The 21,792-nt window shown below is 37.3% G+C and overlaps 1 protein-coding gene across 2 annotated transcripts in view; it reads right to left on the reverse strand.

Moving 5' to 3' along the window:
* MYO16 (myosin XVI) overlaps positions 1 to 21,792 on the reverse strand; it is a 297,728-nt gene that overhangs the window by 216,090 nt on the left and 59,846 nt on the right. For both annotated transcript variants that reach the window (XM_065626752.1, XM_065626751.1), the window contains exon 5: positions 5,528 to 5,636. In XM_065626752.1, coding sequence (XP_065482824.1) covers positions 5,528 to 5,636 — 109 coding nt within the window. The remainder of the gene's footprint in view (positions 1 to 5,527; positions 5,637 to 21,792) is intronic.

Here is a 21,792-nt window from a genome sequence, read left to right on the forward strand (position 1 = left end):
TCCTACCAAACAATGTATTCATTTTGTCAGAATTGAAGATTTTATGCCTTCATCACATTTCACGGTAATGATCTAAAACTACCAGATGACATCTAGAGATGGTTGATGCCACATGGCATCAACTAAATCTCTTTTTTTTTTTTTTTCCTTTCTGTTTCTGCCTATTTGCTGCTTTTTGCAACAGTAAATTGATAATTTAACATTCTTGTCCTGGTGACGGAACTATCTCAAATGCGTAAGTGTAAACTTCCAAACACTATGTGGTGTGAAGGACTACATACACCCCAAATTAGTTATCACTTGCAGCACTGACGTCACTTTTTTAAACACATTACAGACAGATTGAGCAGCTGAAATGAAACTTGACTGATCATGATAAAGCTCTTTCTAATATTGTCAGGTAAGGAAGATTAAAGCTGAAAAATACATTTATCATTTTATAACTGATGAAGAAGGCCATTTTAAGTACTACTGGCAGAACTTACATCAATTTTTTCTTTCTCTTGATGTCTCCAGGAAACAATAAGTTTTGTTTTTTAAGGAGACAGGCAACAGGTGGCAATTAATGTACTACCTCTTTTGTGTGTGAATAACACCTCAAAGATACAAAACCAAAAACTAAGTTCACAACCTAGAAATTAGAAACACGAGTTTCTGACTTTCCCTGGTAAGAGAAGAAAAAAAAATACTGAGAGTGAAACATAGTTATTATCAAGCTCTTTGGTTTGTCATGTTTCACGTAAATTATAGTAATGGCTACAGGTTGTGGCTACAGGTTGAGGGCAGAGGCCAGATAAGTCCACTCAGCCTTTTCTAGCAATTTACTACTGACTGATGGTCAGCATGATCAGGGAATTAACTTATCAGTATTTTCTTATACTAACAGTGAAATATTGATTCTTGCATCTTGTAAATGACGTTTTATAGAACCTTGGTGTATCTTGTATGGGGCCCCAAAAAACCTGCCTGTTAAAGATTAACTTTATTTGTGCTGAGGGAGGAATCAAGAATAGAGTTCAGCTGCATCAATTGCTATATATGTTCTATGACAGATGTAATTATACTCATAACCTCAGAGAAAATGCATAAGCATTCTACATAGCAACAAAAGACACAGTCTACGTGAATCTCAAGATGGCTTTACTGGTTTCAAACTAGTATTTGTATAAAGGAATTATACACATTTCATTAAACAAATAGCAGTAGACAGCCTGGCAAGTGAGCAACCACAGTGACATGTTCTATGGGCTTAATTTTGTATATGTCCAAAGGAGTTTCGGAACAGAAACAACAGAGATCCCCTTCCTCTGCCTTTATAGAAAATAGAATGAAAACATGAAAAAATTAATCAAAATTGCAATCTTAGAATTGCAGAGTTTTGAATTCCAAGAACTTGGGAAATATTAGGCTTCAGCATGAAGGCTTCTCTGGCAGGGAACTGGGAAGCAGCTTTACCAAGCAGGCACACGCATCATTCTCTGAGGCTCGAACAAGGTGACCTGGTCAGTAACTGTCTTCCCTTAATCAACTTTGTAATTCTGGAGAGTCCGCTCTTCCTCCCCAGGGAGTGACACTTTTCATGAGTTTAGATGGAACAACAAAATGTTACTCATATAGTAAGTAACTCTTGCTGCCTGAATCAAAGAATGACCTTCACGTAGGTTTTCGAAGGGGAAATGTGGTTTAGGTATTCAGCTGAAATGGGATGACAGTCAGCAGGAATAAATAAAGGAAGAAAAGTAAATTGGCATGTACTATGGGAACAGATTCACATTTTTAAAAAATGCAAAGCCAAAAAGGAAGGCATAGGATGGAAAATATACTTCAAATACCCTGTAAAATCAGAACGAGCTACATGCCCACAAATTCTGCAGAACATGAGATGGAGAAGCAACAGTGAAAACAGTAGTGACCCTGCAGGACATAGCATTTGGTCATGAGTATCAGTGCTGATGACAGGCAGGAGCATAACCTAAAAGCTACAAAATATAGTATTTCTCATTGTTTAAGAAAAACACCTGACAAGGCCATTTAATGTGCTTTGGCTGTCTCACCCTCTCTGGCATATGCTTATAGAACTGACAACTCAAAGGATTGTAAAAATCTCAGATAAAAAGAGGGAAAGTAACTTTCAAGAAGTTGCGGTCGTAAGGAAATACATAACAAACAGAACTGAGAATTGCTATAAAAATGTTTTTCCTCAGGAAAGTCCAGTACTAAGAAGTCTCTCCATCTGCAAGGGGAACACCTGCTCCTCTGACCAGTACAAAGCAAAACACTCAAGTACTCTTTGGGAAATACCCACTAAGCACACCCAGCAGCCTCTCTTCCTGTAACTTGCACGTCTCATTCTCAAACTAACTTAATAGTCTTCAGGAGAGGTCAATATCATCTGGTCTTGCAAACAAAAATATTCATTAAAAACTTGCAACAGCTTTGAGAAGCCAATCTCTCCTCTTATTTGAGTCTTCTCTCGCCCAGTCTATATCTGCCCTTCCGGCATAGAGCTGTAAATGCAGCAAGGCTGTTTACACCCCAAGTGTGATGAGCCTGTCTGTTCTCTTCTGTAATTCTGGGGACACCATGGTTTTAAATGTCTATTTTTCTTCTGTGCAGCGTACTATGGGGTAGACACATTCACAAACAATCGACGAGTTAAAAAAAAAAGTCATGGTACCATTCTGAAAATATTAATTTTCAAATTTTCATTCATGAAAATATTCAGGTGTAGCTTATCTAGCTTTATTTGCTTGAAGTTTTAGAAGGACTTTTCTAGCTGCTTACTAGGTAGCTTTATAAAGAACATTATTTTTGTTAAATTAGATCGTTCAGTAGTTCTTGTGCATATCACATGTCATTATGTGCACCTGATTTTCAAAGGTCAGCATATGAATAGATACATTTCAGCAACATTTATTATGTGCGAAGGGAAGCCAATATTTTCAGTGTGTCTGCAAAAGAATGTATACTTGCAAAACTACCGAGGCGTACAGCTCTAACTCACTGAAGAACTACTGACTGATTGTTGTTAGGTTTTAACTCTTTGCCTTTAAAGATACCACTACATATGCCTAGTGAAGGATGTTTAATTTATTTCATTCTAGTCTGAAAAAGCTATCAGAAATTAAATTCCCATCTCCTCCTCGGAATGACAATACTGCCACTCTAGCGAAACATGGTTTTTTTCCCCTCTCTCTTCTATAATAAGATGCTGATGACCCTTCCAGATAAAATTAGTTAAATGAACTCTGTCTCTTCTTAACTTGTCCCAAAACAAAAATAATTTTTGTAATTTATTTTAAAAGACTGGTACAATCTTGAGGTTTAATACTAAAGCATTCGTCTGTGGATATATCTTGCATGTTTATTATTTTCTTTTGTAATATTAATACTAGAACACAGAAGAGCAACTTGTGTCATGGTCTCTGGTTACTTCCGATAAGTATGTCTGAAATAAGGTCACCACATACATTATTTCTATACTCAGGATTTCTCTGAAAGTTCTTAATGTGTTATGCTTGGACGTTTTTGTGTGAGAGCAGTAGAAGGAGGCTACTCAACACGTGCCAGGGAGCCAGGAGCTGAGGGTGAACCCAGGCCAGGTAGGACAGTGTCCTTGCTGACCAGGGTTCAGCCCCACAGTACCCAAACAGGAAGACTGAGCAGGTCTGGTGATGGGAATCAGGTCCAACTGACAGTCCTGTGATTGCCAGAAAAGCCTGTAGCAACACATCCAGACAATTCAGGTGAAACCAGGAAATCAAGTCAGTGGTTCAGGGTCAGGATCAGCAAGGTTCATGGCTGGGCACAGGTCCACCTCAAGTGAGCACCAAGGGCAAAGACCTGAGCCTAAATGTGTCTCCCGAGCCAAAGGATGGGTGAAAGAACATGACAAGGCTTCTCCCAGATCTGCCTCACCACTTAGTTCTTTTCTCAGCCTACTGCTCCCAGGTTACAGGGCTGCACCATACCAGGCCTGGCTTTGAACAGCCAAGCCCCTGGAGTGGGGGGACACATCACCAGGCATGTGGGTGCACTCTGGGCATTGACAATTTTTTTCCTAACTTGCTAGGAATTAGGAATTCTATAAAAAATGATAGCTTTTTTCCTGATGGTAACAGAATTAGATTATTCATCAGTAAGTTGTTTGAAAAAATACTAGAAGGGCACCCCCAGTTTCTGATGTTCTTCATGGTCTTTTTTCAAATCTTTGCAAAGGCTATTAGTCAAGAAGATGCCTGTTTTCCTTCTAGCATCAGTTACAAAGTATATCGCAAACTGGCTATAACTTAAAATGTTAATTGAAGTGCCAAAAGTCTGCACAGTGAGTTTAAAGGTTTTCCCTTTGATAGAAACATATAGGTAACAAAATGTTTCCATATGATGGACTTTTTTCTTTAGTTCGCTTTTAAACACCCACAGATTTGCATGCTGAAAATACACAAATATTAAGAGAAGTCTAAGACTTCAAAGTCAGTTCCCCAAGAGTTAGAAAATGTAAAAATTAAGGTAGCTTGTTCAAGCTTATATTAGAAAACACAAAGGCTAAAGGAAGATAGATGAGCATTCTCAACTACAACATTTTCAGTGTGTCATGTATTCTGTGTAATTCATTTTTAGGACTTGAAGGAACCTACTGAAACATGTCATTTGGTCCCCTGTTCTGACATCACCATCACCCAACCTCTATCATCAATTAATCAAGCTCATTGCAGAAAATAGATTTTTTGTGTGTTATACTCTTATGGTTAGGTGGTTCCAAATCAGCAAGAACCAGAGTGAAAACTCTGCGAACCACCCTGAAACTGTTTGGCTTTGGTTGCCTGTTCTTCTGTCAACCTACTGCATCAATATTATTAGTAGAAAATTGGTAAGCAGAAATCAAGCTCACATTGCATATAGTTCTAAAATAGAAAATATATCAGGGGATTTAGTTTTAGCTTAAGTTCACTCATCTTCAGTATTAACAATCTGTACATGTTGATATTTTATTCAGTTCTAATTGTAGTACGTTAGCAATAATTCCTTAAGGTCTATGAAAAGCCTTTCACAGTTCTAAATATGAAAGTCTAGAGCAGTACTTTTCTGAAATGATATTGATCTATATCAATTGCTTTTCTTGAATGCACTAAAGAAATAGTCTGTCCCTGGGAAAATATACTCTGAGGCTATACATAACTCATGTGTGAAATGAAACCAAATGTGAAACCTGGTCCTCACACTATTAAATTAGTTGTTTTGAAAGCTTCTGTACTACTGCAGTTTTTCTGCTTTGAACTGACATTCTAGCAGCTCCATATGAACGGACAAAAGCAGACCTGACAATTACCACCGTCACTAAACTTTGTTAGTGGTTCAAATCTAAACGCACTGAAAACTTTTGTGACTCCAAATCGTCCTCCACTTCATCTCCAAACTAACATAGTTCCACTGGCTTCAGTGCTGACTTACATCAAATCAATATCCATCCTTTTCATTTTTATGTCGTGTTCAATGAAAACATTCCAGAAGCTGAGAGCTGACTTACCGTTTTCTTCCAAATACACCAGAAGGATGCTGCTAGATTCAGTCCCTTCTATGGCATAATCAAGTGCAATGTTTCCGTTAACATCTTGCAGCAGCACATTTGCTCCAGCCTACAGACAAGAATTAAAAGCATTTTAGGATTTTGTAGCGAAATCTCAAAACACTATTGGGGTTCTTACAGATGCCCATTCAAAAACATTTCAAAGCTGGGGGGCTTAGACAGCAGGCTGATTATAACCTGAAACAAAACAAGTCAAACCAAAACACACAAAAAAAGCAAAAACGAAATAGAGGATTCTTGAATGTCAAAAAGGGCTGGCTTTGCTTGGGGCAGCTGCCACTGCTGCCACCCTCGCTGCCCAGCCTGTCTTTACTGCACAGATGTCTCAGCTGCTCATCAGCGAGTTTTGGAACCACCACCATTTGCAGCACAGCATTTTAAAGCAAAGGAAGCTGTCACCGATTACAATCTGTCTTAGAACACTCCACAGTAAACAGCAGTGGCTCAAAAGCTGACTGACAAGCAGCACAGACACTCATGCAGTAGGGACGGGCAGACAGCTGGTAGGGGTAACCTTGTCAGCTGGCCTAACCTCTTATGGCCTCATCCATCAATCCAACCTCAAAGAGAACCATCCCTTGCTAAATAAAATTGCCATTTGTCACCAACTGGAGACAATGAAAGTGAGCTTGATGATTTCAGCTGTAGTCCCTAAAGGAGACAACCTGACATTTCTATAAGTTTCATTCAAAATTCAATATAAAGGACAAACGACTAAAAGGAGCCATTAGGAGGGGGAGGATGGGAATTGGTTCATGAGAAGCTTGAAAATAAACTACTAGCACAATAAGAACATTTTTATTTTTTATATGATGTATTTTCTGTATTCTATATTAAATACGTTAGTATAAAAAGTTGCACTATTGAGTGCCTTTTTTTTAAATAAGAAATCTCTCATCCTTGAAAATATTATAAATGTCTGGGGGACATAAAAGTTTACATTACAGTGAAACATCATGTATCTTCTTTAAGAGGCCATAACTTTAATTAATTTCAATTGTTCTCTCTATGGCTTTTAACTGCAAGTAATTATGAAATATGAGTAACCTCTGGTAAATTTAATTACTTTTCTTACCAGCTTGTATGATAAAAAGTTCATCTAATAAAAATAAGGGGCACCAAGGACAGACTTTCTTAAAACTACAGCAGCAGAGGTCAATAGTAGGAATTATTGATAGAAAATATGACAGCTTCTTTCAGGAGCCTACTCTGCAAGTACTGTATCAAAGGAAAACTCATAACGGGCTCAGCTTCAGCTCAGAGTGAAATATGACATGAAAAACCAGCAAATTCATGTGGGCTTCGTGCCATCAAACTTCAGGTGTTGAAGCTGGACTGACAGTCTGAGGTGATCTCCTGGGTTCCCCTTGTAGTGATGAGGGGACATACAGGCATCAAAGAATGACTCATCTCAGGTATCTTAAACACCTCAGATATCCTACTAGACCATATCCTCATACAGCAAAATAACCTACCCTGCTACAAAGTATACTACTTTCTTTTAGCACCTGTCTTGCTGCAATATCCGTAAGAGGAACCCAGACAGTAAATTTAGATTAGATGTGTATCTTTTAAATTGATAAATAAGATGAGAAGGGTTGACTCTCATCCTTAGTGAAAAGGAATGGCAGGAGACTTACAAGGAAGGAAACTTACAAAATGTAAACTGTTATATTCATTATAGTGTTATGAAAATAAATTTCTGCTTGCCTGTCCTGCCAGACAAAATTAAAAACATGATCAAAAATCAAAGGATGGATTTGAAGATCATAAAATCTTTGAAGGATGGCTTACCAACTATTTATTAAACTTGTTCCACTACGAGGAAGCACATTTTTGTTTGTATGCTTTCTACTCAGTGACTCATGAGAGTTTGCTGGTGATGGTAGAATCAGGGAAGTAACACATTTTGGTATTTAGTTGACTCGCATACAATAAAAAAGCACAAAGTCTTGAGGGTACCTGTTCTTCCCTGCATGCAAATATTCACCAGGCAATGTCAGAAGGAGGTCAGGAGGATAAAAACAAACCTACATACATTTTCTTCCTTGTTAAGAAATCAAACGACCTTTGACTTATTTGCTTGAAGAAAAGTAGGATAATTAACTTGGCTAGCAGCACACTTTTCATTCCTTCTCTAAGATGTAATGTAAGAAAGATATAACATGGAATTACTCAGCTCCAAGTAATTTTTATTGGGTAGTTCTATATTAATTCATTTCTTAAGAAATGTTCACAATGAAGGTCAAGTTTAGTGACAGCTGTGGCAGTGGAGCTAAGAGAAGCTTTCAGAATTCAGGTAAAGAAGAAATCCTGGACAATGATGCACATTTAAAAGTAGCATCTTGCTTCAAAAAGAAATATTTTGTGGTTTTTAATAATCAAGATTTTTAATACAGTGTATTATCCCAGCCTTCCAGTTTTGTATCATCTGTGAACTTACTGAGGGTGTGCTTTGTCTCACTGTCCAGGTGACCTTGACCATGAAGACCTTGAACAGGACTGGACCCACTATTAACTGATGCAGTGAGTTGCCTCCAGCTGGACTTCATGTTGCTGATCACAACCCTCTGGGCCTGCCCACTTGGCCAGTTTTCAATCTCTCTCTCTGCCTCCTTATCTAACACAAACTTTGTCTATGAGGATGCCATGAGAGATCGTGTCAAAAGCCGTACTAAAATAGAGGCAAATTACATCCACGGCTCACCTCTCGCCCACCAAGCTAGCCACCACATTGGAAAAGTCTATTTGACTCATCTGACTTCAGAAAATCTGATTTTAAGAAATGTATTGAGTGTTTTAAGGATAGCCACAAACACTGCGATTTGTCAAGTCTGTCCCTGGCTATAAAACAAGTTTCACGTTGGGGAATTTTACTTAATTTATTGGCAAAATAACAAACGTTTAATTATTGATTCTGCTACCAAAAAATAGAAACAGGCAAACAAAGTAACACCTAGTGAACTAGACTTCGAGTCCTCTCCAGACAGCGCTCCTCCCCTTTCCCATCTCCCATGGGTTACACCTGCAGTGGGCACTGCGAGAGACTGGGGTCAGCACATTGTGGTTCCTCTTCTTTGGTGGCTCCTTGTCTCTTCCTCCACGGCTCTGACATGGGCTCCTCCACTGGCCACAGTCCTGCCAGAGGCGAAACTCCCCCCAGGCCCTCTGCTCAGTCCCCGCTTGGGCAGTTCTTTCTCTCCAGCCCTGCTTGCAGACCCCGCTGCCAGCAACATGCAGGTTATGCCTAGTTCCCAATTGCAGTGTGCTTTAGAAAGAAAGTCATTCTAGGTACAGAAAGGTGGGAAATTCTACTGTATTTCCCTTAGTGTATTGCATGATATCTTGCCAAAAAGCTGTCTGGCAGGTTGTCAGTATGATGCAAACTGTAAACACCAATATTTTGAAGGGCTCATAGTATGGACATTTCTTCCTGCTCAGTCTGACTACACATTTGCCTGCGATACATTGGAAATTACTCACTGTTAAATATGAATCAGACTTTTCAGTTGCTCAGGATTTCATTTATTCCCAGGCACCTCTCAGTTAGTTATGGCCAGTCATAAAAGCTGATTTGAGATCTTGTTTTCTAATTATAATGCAAACTTCCTGCTTAGCTACTTGTATAAGTAAAGACAAGATGGCAATCCCACAGGTGGCAGAAGACATGGCAGAATCTCACACAGAAAACTGGTAGGAATTAGAGCAGAGTAAATGAAAGAGGCAAACCAAGCAGCAGAAAAGCAGGAATCTCAAGCAGAAGTACAGAAAGAGCATGACAAAGGTGTGGAACATGCTGCAAGTAGCAAATGTCATAAATATTATACCTTTGGTTCAAATTCAGATATAACCAAAACTGTGCCAAAGAATGTGACCACCATTGTTACATATATGACCTTGTAGGTTAGACAATAAGAAAACCAGATATGATAAGAGATGCAGATGGAATTCAGATTATCTCAGTATAGTCCTACTCTGTTCTTAGGTTTCTGTTGATAGCTCTTGAAGAAAATATGAGGAATACTGTCCCCAGGCTGCTGATATCAGAGTTTCCAAATTTATGTGCATACCTTGTTTATATTCAAAATGCAATTCCATACTTATTCCAATTCAGTTCAAATGTTTAATCCACCCTCTTGAATTCTATATGCAGTGCTTAGTGTACATGAAAAGCTACTGGCTTACCCATTCTCAACACATCCTTATTCTCAAGTCATTTCTCCGTAAAAAGATAAATGTGTTGCAAAACTTTATCCAATAAATCCCATAAATACAAAAAATATTTTTGAGAAAAACATTTGTCTGCAATGATAAATTGCTTCTATTTTGGAAAGACTGCAGAAGGAATATCTTTAAATATATTATTAAGGAATGTTCCCAAATACACTAAGTTCAATAAGCAGAATGCAAAATGCAGCTGAAGTGCATGTTCTGCTATGCAGAACAATATCCATATGCAAAGAGTGCATATGAGAGTGAACTCTGGTGATCAATAATAACCAAGTAGACAGTGCCAGATTTCCATGCTATCCCCATGACTAGAAATCAAAGCCTGCTGCCAAAGAGAAAATATCTTTGGCTAGTGAAAGGAAATAAAGTTTCCTTTCTGGTTCCAGAAATTATAATTCTGGTATTTCTTTACTGTACATTTTTCAATCTTGTTTTAATTTCTGCCTATTTATTTATTTGTAGAATCTCTGGTAGGTTTTCATTTCAGACAAACTGAGTAGCTTAATTCCGCAGGTGACTCTATAAAAATCAGGTACTGAGCTCAGGACAAGTATATCACAAGGTACGTTAGATGTGAACAGTTTCACAGTCCCATTCTGTGTGCATACCCCATTTTTTGCCAACATGAAGCAGTTTGAGAGGACTTCGCGTTCAGTGAAAGAGAGATGAACAACTTCAGATTCACTGCGGAGTACACCATACAATGTACATTCCCCCTATAACTTACTCCATGATCACATCTTCGTATAGCTAAACTTCTAGCTAACTTAGGATAGCACAGGGAAGAGCAACACTTGGCACACCAGGATGTAGCAGGACCTGAATTCCTCCTTCCCAGATAACATTCCAGAAGGTGGGGAAAGGACCAAATAGCTTCTGAAATCCAAGAATTATTGGAAATTTTGATTTGCCAGAACTTACAAAAAATAGTAACTTCATCACATAAACACATGTGAATGGACTCTACAGGGCTCTGTCTCTACATCAGCTACATCATGCGACTTGACTCAAGTGCAAAAGTATTAATGCAGTCACAAACTCTTCAGACTATGTTGCTGTAGCCATATGCCAGTGGATCAATGTCTGAACGCCCACTGGCAAAATTAGAGTTGAGTTTAGTCCATATTCTACATCTGGGAAGCCTAATTAGTGATATTGTTAATTCTCAAGCAAACTATTTATTTTTAATTTTCTCCATCAATCTTTTTTTTTTAATTTTAAGAATTAATTGAAATGTAAAAATCAATCTAGGATGCACAGGGGCAAACCTTTAATTCAATATTTGATTTTAAAAAAGGTCTTGAAACTTCCTTCTGTGCAACAGATGTAGGTTTATCCACGCTACTTACTAGCTGGTTAATAATCCATGCTACTCCTTCTTATTCCCAGTGTTTCTTATACACCTCGTCTCATGATTCCCAAATGAGAAATATATCTACTTACCATTCCTTGAAAAAGAACTAGGACCCAGGAATCTCCATTCTGAGAAATGTGTCCTTCTTTACAGATTTAAAATTTCTTTTGTTCTGTCTCTCTGAATTCCGCAATATTTTGTGTATCAGCAGCCTAACTTCATCAGAATAGATGAAAAGCACATTCTCCCAACACTTTATCGGCAGAATTAAAGGCAGTTTTGTAGGAAGAAGTGTTGTGAGTTTACACCTTCTCCAGCCATATCCAACCACTTCCTATATTCAGGGAGAGAGTTCTAACCACTAGGTTGTATGCCCAGAAACATAACACCATCACAACTCTTGGGACTGCAGTGTAATCTGATTTAGGCATTCTGAGAGGACAACCAACTTACGGAGGTTCCCCAAGGACTCAGGAAGGATTTGGGCATGCCTCTGCCTACGTATCTCTTGGTTCGCTCCCCAGGTAGGATGCTACAGTTTATGCACCCAGGGAATTTTGTGCATACGAGGGTTAGCTGGTTGAACTGCTTTCTGAACCAGAGTCCGCATCGATCCATTTTAGGTGGAAGCCAGGTAAGCTCCAGAAAATTTGAGTATGATCTACTGGAATTCAAGCTTAAAGTCCTGTATTCTGTTGCACGCTTTAAATTATTCTTTCAAATTTGTGTTCCACACAAGTTATTTGAATGTTGGAAATCACTAAGTAATTTAGCTTTATTTGTATAGTAGGAAGTCCAAGGTGTGTTATTAAAAAAAAAATGTTTTCACCCAGTGAAACGTTTCTGCACAGTTGTTACTATGGTCCAAGTAGTCCACAGTATCCTAGACTTGTGCAATTTGTGTAGTTACCCATCAATTCCCCCACAAAACCTAATTTTTGATATCTATTTATATACTTATTTATATTTATATTAGTAATCTGTTTTTATTCCATTCCACGTACACCATATATATATAAACGTATACATTTACATGTGTGTAAAAGTACCAAAATTTACATAGTATTTCTCTCTTCTATGTTAACCACTGTTTCCAAAAGGGAAAGATGAGCATTTTTTCAGTAACAGCTTGGACAATTCACTTTTTCATTTTTTTAAATAGAACCACATGATTTACAAACTATTTCTTCTTATGAGACGACATTAACCATCTAAGCAGATAAAGACCAAATGTGGTTCTTCACAAAACATTTGTGGTATTTCACTTCCTGTAATGTGAGTAGTTAAATTTTACTCCCTTATTGATTTACTTCTTCATATTAATTCCATTAAAAGGTTTTGCACATTGAAGGATGTCCAGGGCTTACATGCAGACATATGCATGATCTCATGTATACTATGGTTACTCTGCAAATGGTACATCCTTCCAAAAGCCCTTAGTATACTATCAGTTAAAAAGAAAGCAACAATAACCAGGATATAACACCATTTGCTTGCAAACAAGGAAACATACAGAAAATCACACATGCTGATGGGCTCCATGGTGCCATGTGATCTTGCGCTCCAACCTCCAAGGCTTGCAGAAATTTCCATTTAAGATAACAAACCCCAGAAATCTAGCTGGCTTCTTTTTTCATGGCTCCTATTGAACTTGTTTGACTCTCATTCATTAACAAAGTGAAAGGGATAAAGTTGCTCTACACAGTACCACGTTTTAGGTCATTGGCACTGGATCTCAGTTTTCACAAATGCATGATGCTAAGCAGAACAGGAACAGTTCTCAACGCAGGGCTCAAAAAAAGTCAAAGACTTCTCCACATTAGCAAACCACAAACAATGAAATAAAAGATTAAATGAGATTGAGCAGCTGCTCTCAGTTCAAAAGCATGTTTTCCTTCCAACTTATTTCAACAACAGATTTTCTGTAGGCAGGAAATTATTTCACAGAAATAACAATTTAGTTGCTAGAAGAGCTGGGGGTGGGGCGGGGGGAAAGAGTTTTTTAGTGATTACAATTATAGATCTTCCATTAACAGTTCTCCTACGTGTTCCAATCATAATCCAGGTTTACCTGCTTACAAAGAAGCAAACTGACACACACATGCTGAGTTACTACTTATGTTTTCTCTTGTTGGATACAGAACAATATAGAAACTTTTTTACTAAATCTAGACATTGTCTCCGAGAATGCTGATTGCAGTCTTAATAGTTTCATTTTAATTTTTTATACATAAATCTTTAAGGAAGCACCTTCCCATTGACATCACAGATTCTTAAGATATTTGGGATATAGTTTAGCGATTTCTATCAACTCCAGAGTAATGCAAAGATTCCTGTTCCAGAACAAAAGGTCAAAAGAAGCCCATGAAAAAGCCAACCTTCTTCCCCTGAGCAGATTCAGGATTAGGAGTCTACCATGCAGTTTAACTTTCTCTAAATTTTTAGCTTTATTTCTCCTCCCCCTGGGCTTGACAGGAAAGGGAAGTGACATCACAAATGTTTATAAGCCATCTATAGAGATATGTAAGTTCCATTATAGCCCACAGCACACAGTGCAATCACATCAAAACTGCTGTGGCTTCTGCTCAGGCTTTAATAACCCTTAACGTAGCCTGCCAAAAGAAAAGACAAGACAACATACTCCCTTTACGGAACACAGGAGTGGGACTGATAGAAAACCATTCCCCAAACAGGGATAGCTGCTATACAGCTAATCCTAGCAGCCTCTGTTCTTTTATATATCTCAAAGGAAAACAGATAAATTAAAATCTCAGCTGTCCAAAAGCAACATTTCACAAGCCTGTTCTTCATCCTTTTTACTGTAGTTTCTGTCACTGCAGCCTGAGGGGACACACCTGATCTTTGATTAAATGGGAATTTCAGTAAGTCAAGACTGATGGCTTGAGCTTCAAAGTACTATGTTTTACAAATAATAAACTATAACTTCTCTCAGGCAGTTAAGTTACTTGCAGGTAGTTATGTTCCACATCCAAACACCACCCCCCAACCATAATAGATACCAGACCTAGGCACAACGTTTCCAAAATAGTAGGTTTTCCTCAGTGAATTCTTATTTATTGAAACCTGATCTTTTAAATGCATTGAAGAAATGCAAACAGCAGTCTCATCGTGTAGGAATTTACAAATTGAAAATATTTTCTTCCTTTCTTTCCAGAGTGTCTCTTAGCAAATAATCCGAATGAGATCCCAAACTCCATGCAGCACTTCAGAAGTAAAATCTGTGGATCACGAATCAAAATAACAACTGAAAAAGTCTAACTGCATCTTTCACGCTTGCAATTTGATACACTAACAAATGTTCTGTGCATGCCTTACTTGGGCTTGTGTAGCTACAGAGAAAGCGAAGGGAACAAATCCTCCTGCTCAGCTGATTTCCTTCATAGCAGAGCATCATGTTAAGGCATATTCATGAAAACAAATTCTACCTTAATACAAATAGAAAAACCTCTCGCTTTCTTTAAAATGGACTTGCAGAGTGCACAGCTCTGTGAAGTGGGCTGGCCCAAAGCATCAGCTAGAGAACTTCATCTGTCACCTTGGGTCAGTGGTTACCTGCAGCTCACTTGAAGCAGAAGTTCCCACCTCTCAGAGAGGAAAGATGCTGATCAGCTGTCTACAGCCTTTGTTCTATTTCAGGGCTTTAAACTCTGTAAGAGTTGCTACCGTCTGTAAATCTATGCCTGCCACATTACCAAAATTATTCTTTCACAAGAAGCAGGAACTGCCTGCCATCTGGATGAGCTTAACTTGTGATATAAGTAAAGGCTTGAATTCATTTTCGACATGCCTGAACCCACATCATAAAAACACAAACACAAAGCTCAATCCCTTATGTCTGTGACAATGCAGCCAACAGTACCAAAGCTGAATTCACAGCCTTGTAAGTGCCCTCCAGGCACATAAAATAAACTGAAGAGGAGAGATCACATATCTCCAAAAAGACACTTTAAAGGAAATCAGGAGATAACTCAGTGCTGAAAATTTTCTGCCAATACGCTTATAAAATTGCTAAAACATATGCGTTTGTATTAAGATAAATATATGCTATGCCATTACTACTTACTTTTTTTGCCTCATAGCTCCCTCAGAGAAGTCAGAAATTCACTTATCCTTGTATAAGTAAAGTATTTCAGCTGCCTTGTGGATACAGGTTCTTTAATTCACAGCACTTTTGGTTTCCATGATTCAGAAATGGGCACCAAAATTTGAATATGCAACTTCTGGTCAAAATAGACTTTTCTGTTATAATCTAGAAATTGGGATTTCTAGATGCATGCCAATGTGCATAAAAAACATCACAGCATTCCAAAAATCCCAGACATCCTAACCTCTGACATGCTGGTTAAGAAAGGATGAATAAATGTGCCAGTACAGTGGCTGTTTATAAAAAGCATCATGTAGATCTACGCGTATAAGATCGCCAATGCCTAAAGAACCAACCAATTTTATTTGAAAATGTACTTTTAAATCATCAAAGTTCTGCAATCATTTTGATAAAAATTTAATTCACGAATAAGGCATTTTTTTTTTCCTTAAACTATCAGAATGTAGGCAATGTCAGTTCACAGAAAGGGTTTTCAGTAGCGTTAAAAAAAAAAAAACAAACTGTCATGGCACATATTACAGATTGCTTGACAGGCATAGTCTGTTAGACTAATGCATTCGGAAGATAAAAGAATTAGCACTGATGACTGAAAACTAAAGACCAACATTTTCCCATCTGTTTGTGCACCATGGGGACTTAAATTCCGCCCATCAGCTGGAAGGCATGTAAAAGGCAAATAAAATCCCACTCAGTTCCAGTACTGAACACTTCTGATAACACTGCAAAAATATAGTATGTTTTCAATAACATCTTTTGAAGTAAAATACAAGTAAGCATACAGTTAGGTGACGAAAAATTAAAATCTACTAACCCAGAAGCTATCAAACAAAAAATAAAGTACATTTCTCAAGTTATCACTATTTCCATGCCCTAGCACTACTGTATTTATGAGGATTTGTGAACATTCTATTCATTCTAAATGCATACAGATACTTACTCAGATCTTAATTAGTTGGCAAGTCATCTTTCATGGTTGTTCCTCATATTCTGACTCCTAGGATACACCACCAAGGTTTCTTAGGTCTTAATTTAAGGTCTTAATTTCTAAACTAAATAAAGTCTGGTTTCCTTGACTTAGCTTTACCTCGAGGGATTATTTATATTACCTCTCTTCTCCCACCTAAATCTCTGAAAACAGAATCAAGTTCATTTGAACAGAAATTGGAAGGACAGAATTATTTTTGTTATATCCATTTGTTTCTTTACTTCCATACTTTATTCTGCATTTTTCCAACAACTTTATCAAATCATTCTTAACGTAATCAAAATCTGTAGCTTGAATGCATGACAAAACTTTGCCATACAATTTAAACACTAATTGAATCAGCCTCGGTATGTCTTCTTGATGTGTAATCACTGGTGGGTTTAAATTGATGAGGAAAGAGGCCATAACTACATCTTTTTTCTTGCTCTTGTTGGCTAGATGTCAGGTCAGGGATGGAAGACTTCAGCTTAGGCACAGTGTAGGGCAAATGAAGCTACACGGCTTTTGGTGTGACACTGATTTCCGTCAACAAGCTTGGACCATGGACAGAATGTGTTCAGGTCCAGTACTAGGGCTCCCACATAGCCATGAATTTAAACATCCAGTTTTTCAGTCTCTGCACATAAGCTTTATTCAAACAGAAATTACAGGAACCAGTCTTGCTCTCAAGATATGCACTTGTCTTAAAGTAAATCAGTATTTCTGTATTCTACTAGCCAAAAAATTGCCTTGTATTAAAAAAAAAGAAGTATATTAAAGAGCAGCTAGTGAACAACTTTATATCCATGAGTTTCATCTCTAAAGACAAGCATGACATAAAACAGAACAATACATGTGTTTGTTTCTTTCTTTCTTTCTTCATGGAGGTACCTCTCGAGTCAAAATACTTGTTGCGCAGTTTTAGCAAGGGCTTTTCAGAAAAAAAAGGCAAAAAGATGAGGCACTAAGGTATCAGGAGGGTGCTAAAAGCATGAAGCAGCTCCTTCTTTTTGTTTAGTATGCAAAAAAAAAGAGTTTAATTAGGATCATTATATGAATTAGATGGACAAATTTGAATGTCACAATAATAAGCTAAGACATATTTTAACTCTTTTAATAAAATAATTTTCTTTGAAGGTAAGCAAAAATTGAGAATAAATCTCAGAATATATTTTCTCACTGTAATTTAGTATTTATACTGAAAGCTGAGGAAAACTAAAGAAGTGACAATAAAAAAAATTAAAGCAAAATCTATTTGCTTGATATTATACCACAAAGTTCTCTTTGCCAAGAACAGCATTCAGTTCTATTTTTAAGCCACTGCAGTAAAAATGTAAAAGATCAGAATGAGGTCAACAAAAAGGGTGGTTGAAGTACAGGAGGATGGCTATTTGACTTGATATTGCCAGCTCTCAAATTATTTGGCAAGAAAAGGGAATTAGAAGGGAGCCTTCAAAGAGCATTGATGACTAAAGACTAAAATTTCCCCATCTGCTTGTTCACATGGGACTTGCACACTCCCCATCAGTCGCAGAGCTTATGGAAAAAAATGAAATTATTCAAGCACTGAATGCCTCTGATAAGAGTATAGGAGCACACTTTCCTCACATTTTTATTTTAATTGTAATCACTAAAAATTATGGCAGGCACACAGAAAAATGATCGGTCCCTGTCTCATAATACTGCAACAAAAGGTCACTTTATGAAATCATTGCCTTTTATTTTAAGAACAAATAGAATTAAATTCTCCTTCACACAGCAAGGAATGAGCCTTTGGAATTCCCTTTCAAAAAGCCTTTAAATCTGACAACACAGTTAGAGTTAAAAGTTACTTCATAACTATTAATAAAGCTTGTAATTACATAAGGTCAACCAAATCTCATATTTTAGGAAATTAAAAGATCACTCCCTGGGGTTAGTAAGAACTGTCATTTGTGTACAACATTGGACAGTCAGTAAGGCCCAATTTTATTGTAGGCAAAATGGGGATAGGACTCCTCTGACCATCAACTATAGTATTGCTAAGTATAGGGCACAAAGAGGAAAATAGGCCAGCAAGTATTACTTTTACTAATATGTTTCCTACTGAGTTCCGTGTGTGTGTGCATATATATATGAATATATAGGGAAGTCTTCGTATATATATGCATATCTATATATCTATATATATGTACACTACAAACAAAACAGCTGCGCAGAGTTCTGCCTCGTAGCTTCACTCAAAGGGTTTCCGACCCTGACCCACCACTGCTGAAGGCAGAACAAAGAAAACCAGCACATGGAGCAGCAAAGGAAGGAAGCTGATTGTGATGGCTCAGTAAAGACTGGAAGCTGATTTTGAGGAGCTGGTAGCTTCCAGGCTCAATTTAAATAACATAAATGGTGGAAAACCTAACTAGCGACGAAAGTGAAGACCCTGTTTAACATGAAGGTCTTCTCCTTACTCCTTGTGTGGGAAACCAGTCTTCCCATCTATGCACACTGTCATATCCATGAATGTATTTATGCAGCTTGGAAAATACAGATGCTGAATGTTCTGATTTTCAGTTTCCAGTCCATCTTGAGATTATGTACACACACACAAATAGTATCTATGTGTGTATATATATCAATTAAATAAGCTTCAAACGGAACATGGAAATAAACAGCACTACTTTAGGCATGACATTAGATATTATCATTTTACTAATGCAGAGAAAAAGTAGAAGTCTACATTAATGCATATACATGTACAGTGAAAATAAAGACAATTCTGTACTACATGTATCTGGTATAAAAAGCATGAGATTAAACAGTACATAATAAATTATAGCTGTGTACAGCATATAGTTTCTGCAAAGATAAATCCATTCATTTCACACAAGGAACTAAGAGTACAAACCTGCTAATTTAACTCAGTTAATTTGCATTTTTGTTATGAGACAGATTCATTGTTTTGATTGATAACATCAACATATTCCCAGTGTACAGGGAAGGGACTGTATAGCAGCTTAATCTGCACTGAGGGTGACGCTGTCCTGCTGGTTAGTAATTAAATCTATACACTCTACAAACAAGTCATTGTGTGAAATACCAAATGTATTTAGGAAGTTTAGTATGCCAGTCATCTCAATACAGAAGACCTGACTTCTCAGAACACCAGCGTGTAATTAGAGAACTTGCCAGACAAGCAGATTAACCTGTTATTTTCCTGTGCTTGGGTAAGGGATAATGTGTGGCAGATATCAAAATCTACTAGCCGTAAAAAGTAGCAAATTGCTGTACGGGACTGAAACAACCATGAGGGACACACACGCCCCATGCCAAACTTTCTCATCAGTTATAGGAAAAGGAAAACATATACTTACAACTCCTAGCAATACCAGCATAGCCACAGCTGACATTTGTATATTAATCAAACATGAGATTCCAGGTTTATTTGCAAAAAATCCTCTCAATCAGTTAATGCATATATTGGAAAAGTGTCAGAATTTTACAGAAAGTTGAAACAAGTCAAGGATTTATCTATGTGGTTCATTAGACAGATTTTTTTATTGGTGCTCATACAGCGTAATCTTAGCAATAAATGATGAGGTGACAGGCACCTATCATCTTCCTATCAATCACCTTGCACAGCAACATTTTTCCATAATTATTCTCTGGTCTTCAGCCCAACAAATACATTTTCCTAACCTCCAATATTCTCATAATTTTTATGAACATCCTCCTTCCCAAGAAATGCAATATCAGTAATCTTGCAGTATTTATTTTAATTCAATGAATACTTCCCATCTTTTAACATTTAGGAAAAATGTTATTTACTCTGTTTTAAAAGTTTGCAATATAGCACAGATTCTAATGAGAGTCATTTGAAATGAAAGCAAGTCTGATTTGATAAACTTTGATTTTTACATAGCTGAAGATACAGCTGTTATTCAGAAATCATACAAGAAGCCACTTTTTCCTGTGCTTTCAATTCCAGCTTTGAAACATGTTTTCCAGCATCCTTTTAGCCTTTTGTCTCTGCAGACAGCAACCACATCTTGCTCAAGCTCATTATCAAAAACAAACAAAAAAATAAACCACATCCAACTTCTCACTATTTTTCAGTTCATGTCCTTAACTCCTGCACTTCATTATACATCCTATCTCATTATCTTACTTTGTTCTGCACTGAACTGAAATACCTACTTTTTTTTGCACACAGTCCACACCAATTATTCTACATTTGGGAAGTCAATGTTTTTCTCCACCTTTCCTATTCTAATTGAAAAGTCTTCAAAAACCATGTGCAAACATGAACCTTTTACTGACCCTCATGTCACCTCATTTATTACCTCTACTAACCCTGCACTGTTATAATTTACCTAAACCATCTGCTTTTAATATGTGAGTCAGTTTTTCCTGCAGCAGTTTTCTTTTCAATGACTTTACACATCAGTCTTTATGGTGGCATATCAAGACAAGTTGCCCTTGAATTTTTGATAAATTGTATTTGTGCTGCATTTTCCCCTACTAGCTCACTCAGAACTTCAAGAATTCATGAAGATTCATTTGATGGGGTTTTTTTTATAGGTTCATGCCCCCAAGACCCTCTAAATTATGCATTACAAACTATGCCATTGTGATATTTCATTCCAATGTTTCCCAAATGAAAACACACAAAAAGACTGAGGAGGGAGGGTGTTTTTGTGAGGGTTTTTTGAGCATTGCTGGACAGTTCTATCCAAAAAAATAACATGGTATCAACTTACCTAAAAGAACACTTTTTTTTTACTTTTTTTTTTTTTTTCTTTTCCAGAAGACAGCAGCTGACAAGATCCTTCTGAAGTATGGGAATCACATCTACCATCCTTGTCATAGCCCCGTTTTACTAAAAATTTGAAGATGCTGCAAGGTTCGGTCATTTCCTGTGAGATACTAATTTTTCTTACCCTCGAGAAAAGAGTGATGAAGAGAAGTCTCAAAAGATCAGAAGTATGTTTGCAGCTTGTTATGGCTGTTGTGAATAATATGATTAATTACGGAAAGAAGGTAGAAGAAAAAATAACTGAAGGAGTCTCATCTGTGTTGAACATTTCACAGTTTCCAGGAGTGCCAAAACAAAAAAGCAAATGCAACCTTTCCTTACAACTGGGGGGCAGTGACATAGATCTCTGTAGTTAAATGTCCCCATCACAGGAAATACAGTTATGCACGTATGTCCTGCACCATTAGATCTAACACCAATGGCACACTGAAAATCATTGCAAACAAGTTGTTCAACCCACTAAGCTGCCAAAACCACCCCTTTCCCTGCAGACTCCCCTTTCTAGACTTCAAGAGAGAAAATAATATACATTTTCTAGTAGATTTACAGCTGGCTGATCTCCAGATATACGTATATTTGTTTATAAATTCTAAACATGTACCACTGTACTAACATATTATGTACATTTTAAAACATATGCAAATATAGAAAACAAAAAAGACTGAGATAAAGATAAAATAAAGAATATTTGAAACAACAGGGATAATTATAGCTACACAGGCTTCGGAACAGATGTAATGTA

This window comes from Caloenas nicobarica, chromosome 1, assembly GCF_036013445.1.
Source record: "Caloenas nicobarica isolate bCalNic1 chromosome 1, bCalNic1.hap1, whole genome shotgun sequence".
Lineage (NCBI taxonomy): Eukaryota > Metazoa > Chordata > Aves > Columbiformes > Columbidae > Caloenas > Caloenas nicobarica.